Here is a 12,503-nt window from a genome sequence, read left to right on the forward strand (position 1 = left end):
TCCATCTTGTACCTCCTGCTTCCTCTCCGTGTCTGGCTGGCAACTCTGCTTTTCTTCTTCCCAGAGTTCTCTCCCTGTCTGGAAGTCTTGCCTGTACCTCCTGCCTAGGTATTGGCCATTCAACTTTTTATTACGTCAATCATAGCAATACATGTTCACACAGTGTACAAATATCCCTCAAAAAGTGCAGTGGTTTTCAACCTTCCAAATCCTTTGGTTCTTTAATACCGTTCTCACATTGTGGTGACCCCAACCATAAAATTATATTCATTGCTACTTCATAACTGTAATTTTGCTACTGCTATGAATCGTAAGTATGTTTTCCAATGGTCTTAGGTGACCCTTGTGAAAGGGCCATCCAGTCCCCAAAGGGGTAGGACCCATAGGTTGAGAGTGTCATTGTGGCCTTGTTAAGGTGGTAAAGCAATGTATAACTCACATGATGATGATAGTGTAAACAGACCAACTTCTTCACCAATTGCATACAACAGCATATATAATTATGCACACAAGGAATATAGCAGAATGTATCAGTCAAGTTTGTATACATACACGGTGATGTTCACACAATGGCAAAAACACCTGACAACACATTTCTCAGATGGAATTCCCTATCATGAGTGACACAGAACTACACATGCTTTCTCAGTCACATTTCTTAAATTGTGGTTGATATCTCCCTGTAAAACAAGTCAACTACTGCCAGCAATCAGATCATTATCTGAATGGTTTTACAGAAATACCATCCCTCAAAGCCGTCACTCCAACCTACTAATCTTATTCCTCTGATTCCTTTACCTTTCTGTAACATGTCACATGACTGACCACTCTCTTTTCCTGGAAATTCTTCTCTTCGTATTCTTTGCCCAATATCACCTTAGCCCTCTTATTCCTCTACTTTTCCACTACATAATGGAGACACACAGAGTATTTTAAACCTTCAGGGATTTAAACTGCACTGGTGTGAGGTCTCTGGGCAGTCACAGTAGGAAGTACTGTTCCAGTACAGGGTTTTCAAACTATGGAAGAATGATCTGGAAACCTTGATAGTCCCATTATGGACCTGGAATGGGCACTAATTCTACAGGTGATTTCAATGTGGACTGTTGTCTTAGGGTTTCTACTGATGTGACAAAAACACTATGACCAAAGAGCAAGTTGGGGAGAAAAGGGTTTATGTGGCTTACATTTCAGCATTGCTGTTCATCACCGAAGTAAGTCAGGACAGGAACTCAAACAAGGTAGGATCCCGGAAGGAGGTGACAATGCAGAGGCCATGGAGGGGACCAGCAGCTCAGGGACGGCACCACCCACCATAGGCTGGGCCCTCCCCCATTGATCACTAATTGAGAAAATGCCTTCCAAAGGATCTCACAGAGGCATTTCCTCAACTGAGGCTCCTTCCTCTGATGACTCTAACTTGTGTCAAGTTGACACACAACCAGCCAGTTCAGCTGTGCTCAAAGCGAGGCTTCTCAATCTTTAATCTGAGTATGACGGACACTTGACAGTGACTGAGGTAAGAGTCCATTAAACTATAGATTCAGGTTCAGCTGGTCTGACATCAAGCTGTAGTTTCTGTATTTCCAGTAAGTTTTCAGAAGACTGATATCAATACTAGCTGGGGTCCTTTCGAAGTAACAAGGCAAGAAGCATTAGGCTAATAGATCTATATTTGCTTGCATAAGACTACTTCTCCATTTAAAATTTTTGAATAACTCATATTTCTGGTCCTGACCCTGAATGTCTAGCACTTGGTGGCTTCTATTTAATATGGCCTACTGTACCCTCCTTCTAAGTCACTCTTATTTCCCTACAAAATTCTTCAATCTGAATACACTTGAAACCTGAACAGCGTTTTTCAATCTGCCATGCAAAATAATCACCCGAGGAAGAGGCCAAATTACTCCTAGAATCTCATATACAGATTATGCTCTGGAATCTGGAGGTCAGGTGTTCAACACAATCAGAAGACTGAAGTCCAGACAGGAAGTTACCTAGATGCTGGTCTGGAGGAGTCTTACATTCTTTTGTAAAAAAGCTCTAGGTGCTAAAACCAACATAATTAGGTGGACTCTTCAGTCTGATTGGTGAATGGTTTTTATGGCTTTCAATGAAGTGTGAAACCTGTGTCAAGCAGGTTCTGTGGGTGGCAATAAGGAGAACTGTGACTTACCACGTGTGGGTTTCTCATGCCCTTTATTTGATCAAACAGTTACAATTACAACACAAAATAAACATTTAGGGTCAAGTGTGTAAGAAAGATGTGACATGACATTAATTTTTATAAAAATGTTTTTCACCAAGTGTGAAGCTCTCAAAAACTAAACCACTGTCATGTTTGCCATTTACAGAACCACTAGTACAGGTTAATCACTCAAAGAAATAAACGTGGCCTACTGGTTATGATTACCTTGGGGAAGTCTACCAAAGGGGAGAAGTGTCATGGAGTTTTTGTTAGATTATGCTAATTGACATCACCCTTCACCAAAGTTCATTTCTATTCCAAAGCAGAAAAGATAAACTAATAGCTACAAAGAAAATCATAGTATTATCACATTAAATTCCAGCCAGTTTTATGTACTACTGAAGCTTTATTTTTGTGTACTGGGCATCCATACAGAGAATATTTCATGTCCTCTGTTATTAAAACAAATGGGTGTGATATATCAATAATGCTATATATACACACATACCATGGGGGCAGAGAGGGAGTGCGTGTGTTTTTGAGGTACAGTTCCTTTTCCCAATTCTTTATATTACATGGAGGGCTATCACAAAGTGGGGCCGCTGGGCCAAACCAAGCTAGCTGCCTCTTCTGTATGAATTTGTATAGATCTTAAACACTTTAAATAGCCTGAAGAATATTTCATGACATATAAAAGTTGTAAGAAAATGAGTTGGTAATGTTCACAAAATAACAATGTATCAGAACACTGCTTTTGCTTCTTTGTTTATATGTTAACATATTATCTACAGTTACTTGTAGGCTTCACTGGCTAAGTTGCCTGAAATATTTACTATCTATGCTTTAACAGAAAAGAACTTATTAACTCAAATAATTCCGTTATATGAAGACATTATAATTATAGGAATAGGAAAGGTGGGGAATGAGAATGAACATATGTGAATAATCCAAGGTAAAAAGGCTTTTGCAGAGAATGGCAGCATCATTAGGAGAAACCAGATACCCAAGCTATTAACTAGCCGTGAGTGAGCCTAGCTTCAGAAATACTGAATTTGAGACTGCTACAATATACTTAGAGGAAGTCAACGCAGAAGCAACACAGAAGCATAGGGAGACTTCAAAGGAGTCAGTCAAGGCAGCAGAGACAGACACAGGTGCAATTCTGTGCAAAGCCTTTAATACCTTGATACCTTAAGGTTCTAAAAACAACATAATTAAGGGGTTGTATTTTTCATGCTATGCATGAGTATGAGTATATATGTGTGTGCACGCACTTATGGAACACAGAATAGGAAGGAGTACTGATATAAGCATTTCATTTCTATGGCTCAAAATGATGAGCCGTAACTGGGTATGGTGATGCTCACCTTTAACCCCAGCACTCAGGTGGCAGGTGGAACTCTGTGATTTCGAAGACAGCGTGGTCTACATAGTGAGTTCCAGGACAGTCAGAGCTACATTAACAGACTCTAATTTCAAAAGTAAGCAAGCAAACAAACAGAAAACAGGAACTATAAGGAAACTGCAAATGATTAAATGCAGAGGAAACTGTCAAATAATAATTTTCTAATTTTTTTTATTTGTTTATGAGTATTTTGCCTGCATGTATGCCTATGAACCATGTGAGTGCCTGGAGTTCAGAAGAGGGTGTTGGATCCCCTGGATCTGGAAATAGGGCTGGTTGTGAGCCACCATGTGGGTGCTGGGGACTGAACCCAGAGTCCTTGCCAGAAGTAACAAGTGCTCATAACCACTGAGCCATCTCTCCAGCCCCAGATAACTCTCTAAATTCTACTCTTAAATAAACATACTGTTGTGGTTTGAATGTGAAATATACCTTGAATATGAAACAGGTGTTTGAATTCTTGGTTCTCAACTAATAGTACTGTTCTGGAAGAATGTGGAACCTTTAGGGAGTAGAGTTTCACTGTAGGAGATGGGTCACTGGAGTAGGCCTGAAGATCTTCGAATTTTATGTGGGTTTTGTTTTTTGTTGTTGTTGCTGTTTTGTTTTACAGAGAAACAGTTGATTAAGAAAGCACTAGCAAGAATCAGGAGAGTAAGCTAGTGAGTTCTCAAATGTTACAGCCTGGTCCTACTTCTGTCTGCTTTCTGCCCCCTGGTCTTTCCTTAAAGAAGAAGTCCCAGATGGACCCTCTCCTCCATAGTCAGAGCCACTCACCCTATCATGCTTTTCTGCTGTGGTTAACTGCAACCTCACACTGTGTCCTAAGCTGCTTTTGTCAAAGCAATGAGAAAACTGACACATGTAAAGAAGAGAACCAAAACTAACAACTAGAGAAGAAATGCTTCCATAAATATGATCCCCTAAAAGTTAAAGTCCCATAGGCAAGACCAATAATAAACATCTCTGCCCCTTCCATCACTAGATAATTTCATAGTTTTATGAAAAATAAATATCTGGTGGTATTTATTCACTCAACCTATACCATTATATGACACTTAGTACCACTGAGCATTAAAAATATTTAAAAAATTATAGAAATTGAACTTAGCCCTATTATTCTTATAATAAAAACTGTAAGCAATAATGTAGAGAAGTTTGAAAGTATTTAAATTACCCATGCTAGTAAATTTTATAAGATACATGACATTCTAGGAACTTTAGTTACATAATAGGCTACATATTATCATGTGTTTCTTTTAAGCACTTATGCTAGGAAAACAGATAAGGCCTCTGTAGAGAAGTTAATATATGCTTCCCACGGAGATACTTTTAGTTTAACAATAAGCATGAAAAAAGTCAGTAAGGGCCTAAAGCCGAACAAGAGTATAGTTAAGACATTGGTGATAAACTTTAAGTGGGCAAAATATTACACTAAACTTTATCAATAAATGCTGGAATATATGTGAGGTGTTCATAAGGCTTCATTTGGAATGCTTTACAGTAAATCAACAAGCTTTTCTCAATATAGAAAACAGAACAGTCACCAACCAGAGTGGCTCATGTGATGTGTTATGCTGGTAGATTAAGCAGTGCAAAGAGAAACACACATATATCATGGCACTCACCGGACCTTCCAAATACTATATAAGATACCCCTCTGTGAACAACAACCAAAAGATACTGGTAAAATTACCACCCCAGTTTTTCAACAATTTAATATACACAACATTGTAAATACACTAAAAACTGACCTCTACTTAACACTGCTTACTGAGAATTATTGGAAGCAAGTTATTAAAGCAGAAACTAAGATCATTATTGCTACTAACAAGAACAAGCTATTTCTACCTTAACACATTTAAAGAACCACAGAGTCCCACACATGTGAGTCACCACAACAGATTCTTCCCTAGGAGGGAGTGCAGAACAATATTCAGGAAAGCTTGTGTAAAAAGTCAGGAATTCTGTTGATATGTATTCCCTCCAAGGCCTAGGACATCTTTTTACATGTTGAGTCAATGTTCAAAAGCACTGCTTGGAAACAGATTCATGTTAATGATCATAATTCACTAACTAGTGGGCAAAGGTGATACAAACAGAGAAAACAAAAGTACAAAGTTTCTAAAAGATTAACAAGTAACAAATGGCAGTAATAGAAAACAGGATCACAAGAAGTAACAAAAGTTGATCTTTACCTATGCTAATGAAATTGTGGTTACAATCTTTAAAAATATATTCATAATTCTGATATCAACTTAAAAGTGTAACACTAAAGACACATTAAATATTAAATCGTTGATATATATTTTTAATTTTATTAGAATTATTTTTAAAATAAAGTACACAAATTTTAGAATAAAAAGACTGATCCAATCTATAAGGCGTCCTGTTCATAGTTAAGTACATCAATATAAAGAAATTCTATCAATTATGTATGGATTAACATGAATGTTGGTAGCTGAGAAAATATGAACTGTGCTATGAACAGTAGTGATGATACTATACAGAGTTACTATAGGGCAAGCGGCCAGGCCCTGCCCCCAAGCCCTGCCCCCAGACTGCTTGCTCTGAGTGCGAGGTCCAGTCTCGAGAGGCAAGTAAGTGGCCAGGCCCCAGACTACTCTAAAGGCCATTAAAAAAAAGCCCATGATGAGACTACAGAATCCCACCAATCCCTGAATTTGCCCCACGATCAGGCCACAGAATCCCACCAATCCCTCGGCTTGCCCCCAAATCAGGTTATTGAATCCCACCAATCCCTGAGTTTGCCCCAATATTAGCCTACAAAATCCCACCAATCCCAGGCCACCCTGGAAAGCTCTGCCTCCCAAGAAACCCTATATAAAGCCCACCTCCTGTGCAGATCTTGGTTCCTTCTCTCCTGAGCAGAGGCAACCTCCTTTTTTCTCTCCCCATAAATCTCTTGTGTATGGTTTGTTGTACAGTGTGATTTTGTGGTATTCCTTGGCTTCCAACTGCCAGGATACCTTTCCCCTCAGAGCTGTGACACTGACAGTTACAATGTCTTTTAAGAAATTATGGGTTAAATGGGTGATTTTTAATCTAAGCTGTAAGATGCTTTATAAAGATATATAAAACTATATAAAGATAGTTATAAATCAAAATCTCAAAATGTAGTATGTATTCAGGAATACTTTAACACAGATTAAAAAGAAACAAGGTATTTTAAAGACAAGGTTTTAAAAAGGAGTATAACAAATGCATCTATTAGCAGTTACCTATTTGATAAACAAATCAAGAAAAGAAAATATATCAATAGGTCGTACATGTCATTTTCCCCTACATTCAAGATCTGTTAAGTTTCATAATCTGGCAATTAAAAAAATCACCCCTCAAAAAAGACAAAAAAAAAAAAAAAAAAAGAAAGAAAAAAAACACCCCCAAACCCCAAACCCTATTATTTTCAGTATGACAGTACTTAGCTGACTGTTATCTTAGGAGATGTTAACATTATTGATCTTGATTACATTGTATTCCAAAAGGCTGGCAAGCTGCATGGTTTTTGTTGTTGTTGTTGTTCCCTAACACAATGAAATAACTTTACTTATAAAGGGCTTTGGTTCTTTTACAATGAATAAAGAGGTAAGAACTGCTAAGACAAAGCCAACACTGACAACCACATATTATCAATACACACAGTTTCTAGCACAAAATACTGAAAAGAAACCAGGCTTTACCTCTACACAGGCTTTCATCCCTGAGGCTGCAGCATAGTGAAGGGGTGTGTTTTTTTTGTTATCAACAGCATCAATAGCTGCTCTTTCATATTCACCCTGGTCAAGTTTTGCTCCTTTCCATCTTAATATCATCTGCAGACAATCCGCCCTTCTGAAATCATCTTCCATGGGGCGTGCTAAGCGAGGATGAAGGGTGCCTTCAGAGATCATGATTTGAGATCCCATACACAACAAATGCATAGATGTTTCATTATGCACATTCCGTTTATTTGGGTTTCCATCTCTACCAAAAAGAAAAGTCCTAAAATGGAAAGGAAGGATAAAAACAACTTTTTCCTACCTAAAAATACAAAGAAGATAACAATTTTAAAGGTAAGGTCTACTTCAGAGCTAAAAATCCAATTTCCATTGAAGTATCACTCAGTTAAGAAGACTGGGAGTCAGTGAAATGACTGAGAAGGTAGAGAGCTTGCCACACAAGCGTGGCAATCTGAGTTACGGGCACAGAACTCATGGTAAAAGGACAGAACTGACTCTTCAAAGTTGTCCTCTGACCTCCGCGACGAGTTGGGGCACATGTCTGGGTGCACTCATGTGCACGACTCATACACATACACAAGAAAAATAAACTTTAGTGTCTAAACAGTGTATGAGAATAAAATAGAGGGGAGGGAAAGGGAAAGAAAATAAAAAAGGAGAAAAAAGGAGGAGGGTAGAGGATGTCCCAATGCAAAAGGGTACTTTTAAAAAATTAATAAAAATAAAAGAATCAAAACATAAAGGAGAAGCCCTAACATGGCATTATGAGTCAAGGAACCTCCAACGATGGCACTGAGTTTATTCTTTTGTTGGTATCTACTGCTGGCATGCAGCCTGCCCTGAAGAATAGTTTATTTCCCTGGTGAGACTCACTTGAAGGAAACTAAGTTTTCATTCACAAGTGGTTATCAATAGAGATTGCTTCTGGATTAGGGGTGGGGCTTTTGTCCACTCCTCCTTTAGCTTCTCCAACACTCAGATGAGTTTTTCAAAGGACTCAGTCTGTCTTAACATATGTTGGTTGGAGTTTAGTATATGAACAAAATCTGGACTTTAAATAGTTTAAAAAATAGAAAAGTAATTTTAAATTGCCTTTTTAAATGATTGAATGCTAATATTTGATAACGCACCAAAAATCTAACAAGTGGCAGATTATTAAACATTAGTTAAAAACTGTATGAGTGAACTTTTTGTAGTGTTAATTAAATATCTAATGGTCTAAGCTACATTTAAAATTTTATAATCAGTGCAGAACTTTAAATAATTATAAACCAATGTGAAATATACTGATTCACTGAGTTACAGAGACCTTCTATGTTATCTTTATTATATAATAAATTACATTGGTTTTTATCACTATCAATTTTATTAGAATATAAGAACTTGGAAATTGCCAAGTTGAATATAAAGAATGAGTCTTTCAAAATTTTAGCATTCATTTGAAAGATCAAATTTTATCATAAGCATCAAAGACCAGCAGTTGTTTTACTTGAAAGATTTAATTAGTTTTTGAGAAAATGTCAGCCTAAGGCCTCAGCTCTCATTCACCATTTGAGACTAGTGCTGTATTGCAGTGGGCATCAACAACTGAAGAAACCGTAACTGGCCAAACATGTGACAACAGAATGCTCATCCTTAGCTGGGATATGTACCACCCCTTCTAAGACTCAGGGAACGCTGCAGAAGAAGGGGTGGAAAGAATGCAAGAGCTAGAGGACAGGGAGATGTGCAGCAAAAACATGTTTTCTGGACATGACATAGCAACTACTGTACTCACTCCTCACCTCATGAAAGCTGTGCCGATCTGCACAGGACTTGAACAAGACTGGGTCATTCAGTATTTTATCACAGGTAGGGGAAGAGCCTATGAGGCTCCTTCCCTCCCAGAGGGTTTGTTGGCAGTTAGTGGTCCAAAGGGGCCATTGCAAAACAGTGTACACTCGTAAGGGGTGAGTGTGAACAATGACCAAAGAGGTCACTTTGTCTGTTCTATAATTCAGGCAACTTTTGTATTATTTCTTAAGTCTCTACAACAGACAGATTTTCCTGAGAGGGATTTTCTTTTGGGTTGATTCTTAGGTGAGGGGACACTAACGTGTCACTTTTTTTGTTTTCTTTTTAAACAGAAAGCCTCCAGCTAGCTAATAATTTTATGTTTAGACAGTTATCTATTAATGACCTTCCAGGAAGTTCAGGATATCATACCTATAACCCAGAGCTAAGCTATGACTCAAATCTCAATTCCAGTAATCAGAGTTCTGTCGTTTCAGTTCTTAGTTTTATAAATTTATGATAATGAGGAAGGGCTCGTCCCTAGTGTGCTGTTGATAGTCTTTCACTTCTAATGCTAAATGTCTCTGAATTATTCTTAATCTCTTTAACCACTTTCACCCTTGAGACAATACACTGCTCTGCAATGGTCCCTTTGGCTATTGCCCACTCTTACCTTGAGATTATTCAACTTTCCTCTGTAGTCTAATCTGTCTATTTTCTACATCACACTCTGGATAAAAATACATTCAAAGCAACAAGTATGTGTGAGCTACCTTCACTATTAGAACTTTTGGTTTGATCCAGAAACAATAAAGATCATACTAAATCACAATCATACGAAATTATGTGAGTACTCTCAGTTTTTAGAAAACTTAACCCAGAATAGTATCACATAACACAGATCTATGCCAGTATTCATTTTCAAAGATCACAAATATTTTCCTTTCCACTGATTACTTATCAATGGGCTTAAAGTAACACTTACCCTAATATTCTGTTCATTCCATGTCTAGCAGCATAGTGTAATGGAGTGTTGTGCTGATAGGGCTCTCCATAAGATGTATTTGGATCAAGGGATTCTTTTAGCTGAGGATTATTTTCATATATTTGGCAAGCCAGGTTTTCATCACCATTGATGAGTGCTTTGCGGAATTTGGTGGTTGTATTTCCCATGTTTTGTTTTATTTTCTGATAGGCAGTGGCACTTTCTTCCTTCAGCCACTTCTTGAATACTTCTACAACATGTTGTATATTCTAATGAAGGAAAAGTTATCAAATTAGATTGTAACAAAGTAATTACAAAGCAGTATCCTAAAGAGACAATTACAAATATTAATAATATCTGGGAAATAGATGAAGGGAAAAAATATTACATGTTGCCAAATTTGTCATATTTTTAACATTGGTCAAATTAACTTCTAGTTAAATTTTAACATTTTACCATACCAAGATTATAAGGCTGTACAGCTGCACTTTATCTAGAAAAGTTGTCTACATATAGAAACTTTTCTCTTCACAGGAGAAAATCAATTGCACTGACTTTTATGGTTGAATACACTTATACTCCATGAGGGCTAATCTTGGTTGGAAACCTGATGACATCAAGAATCAACTAAAACCCAAGCAGCTGGGCACACCTGTGGAGAATTTTCTTTTTCTTTTTTCTTTCTTTCTTTCTTTCTTTCTTTCTTTCTTTCTTTCTTTTTTTTTTTTTTTTTTGGTTTTTCAAGACAGGGTTTCTCTGTGTAGCTTTGCACCTTTCCTGGAACTCACTTGGTAGCCCAGGCTGGCCTCGAAACTCACAGAGATCCACCCGCCTCTGCCTCCCGAGTGCTGGGATTAAAGGCGTGCGCCACCACCGCCCAGCAAGAATTTTCTTGACTGGAATCACTTGAGATGAGCAGATGCACCTTAACTCTGGGCTGCACCTTCTGCCATCAGCTCACATAAAAGCACAAGGAAGAAGAAAGCTTTTGCTTTTTGTCTTCTCCCTCACTCTTGCTGGCAAGTCCATCTTTCTGTTGCTGAGGCATTCATCTGCTGGCATTAGAACCTACTTCTTCAGAATTCTAATGGAGACGTAAGACAGCAGCTCTCCACGCCAGCTCCAGATTGGAACTACTGAGACATCCAGGCTCACTGACTGAATAACTAATGAACTCTTGACCTTCTGGTCAAAAGATAAGCTATTGTTGAGCTACTAGGATTACAGCCTGTAAGCCACTCTAATAAGCACCCCTCCACAAACACGCGCATGCACGCACACAGAATAGCACACAAGTGCATGCTATTCTGTCAGTTCTGTTCCTTTAGAAAACCCCAACTAGAAACACAGCCCAGTTAATTATATGAAGGTATTACTAAGTCAATTTGTGCAGTATTAAGAAAAGAACAAAAAGTTTTCTTCAATTAAGAACTACAGTTCAGGAAAAATAAAACTGCTAAGTACTTAACAGAAAAAGACTTAAAATATAAATACATGTAAAACTATACAGCTTATTGATACTGATCAGACACAGTAAATGTAGATAATGATTATCCTATCTTTTAAAGTCATTAAATTTTCCTCTACAAAGGATTCAAAGCAAGGCTGAAAACATTAAATGTCTGTGCACACTACATGTGGGAAGAAGTCATGATGACCAAATGGGCAATGGGAGGTGGGGGAAAGGAAAGCAAAATAGATAAATAAATAAATAAATAAATAAATAAATAAATAAATAATAAATATATCTGAAATGTGAAATGTCACATTTGCTGAGACTACTTTTAAGCAAGTTAATTATCCCCTGAAAATGTCAAGTTCCCATCTGCACAGTAAGGAAAATGACTATTTTGCAGACACGGGTATAAAGATCATGAGAGAAAGTTTATGTCAAGTATCCACACCAGACCTTGTTTAATGGTTCAATGCTAGAAAGTTCTAAGTATCCTTTCTGTATCTATCGTTAAATTCCTATTGCTGTGATGTGACTGTCCCCCAAAGACCCATTTTGTCTGTGAAACCATCAGGAGTGAACTGTGACACTGAGGAACATGGCTGTAGGAGACCTAGTCCCTTCTTCACTCTGCGCTTCCCTGTGACCTTGAGTTAAACAGAATTCCTCCACTACATACTCCCACCACGATGTAGTGTGCCATCACAGGCCCTGATGCTTTGGGGCCTAAACCCCCTGAAACTGAGCAAAAGGAAGCCCTCCCTCCCCTCTCAGGTATTTCATCACAGTAACAGAACTGTACTCATCAACATTAGCAACAAAGGAGACAGCATAAACAAAAGCAGATATGAAAAAGGAGTGCTCTGGAAGAGCTGGTAAGGATGCATTGCATTTAGACGCTAGCACTGAGTAACAGGCGATAAGAATGAAAACAAGCTGGGACAGATAAGGAACTTAAA

The 12,503-nt window shown here is 37.9% G+C and overlaps 1 protein-coding gene across 7 annotated transcripts in view; it reads right to left on the bottom strand.

Annotated features, from left to right (window-relative positions):
* The window catches only part of Ankib1 (ankyrin repeat and IBR domain containing 1), a 115,373-nt gene that overhangs the window by 76,566 nt on the left and 26,304 nt on the right, over positions 1-12,503 (bottom strand). For 6 of the 7 annotated variants that reach the window (XM_028862776.2, XM_028862770.2, XM_028862761.2 and 3 more), the window contains exons 2-3: positions 10,092-10,360; positions 7,295-7,595 (exon numbers count right to left, since the gene is read on the bottom strand). In XM_028862776.2, the coding sequence (XP_028718609.1) occupies positions 7,295-7,595; positions 10,092-10,279 (489 nt within the window). In that variant the 5' untranslated portion in view covers positions 10,280-10,360. Of the gene's footprint in view, positions 1-7,294; positions 7,596-10,091; positions 10,361-12,503 lie in introns of those variants that run through there. The other variant, XM_028862779.2, reaches the window with a different exon arrangement.

The sequence above is a fragment of the Peromyscus leucopus genome, chromosome 3, assembly GCF_004664715.2.
Source record: "Peromyscus leucopus breed LL Stock chromosome 3, UCI_PerLeu_2.1, whole genome shotgun sequence".
In the NCBI taxonomy this organism is placed as follows: domain Eukaryota; kingdom Metazoa; phylum Chordata; class Mammalia; order Rodentia; family Cricetidae; genus Peromyscus; species Peromyscus leucopus.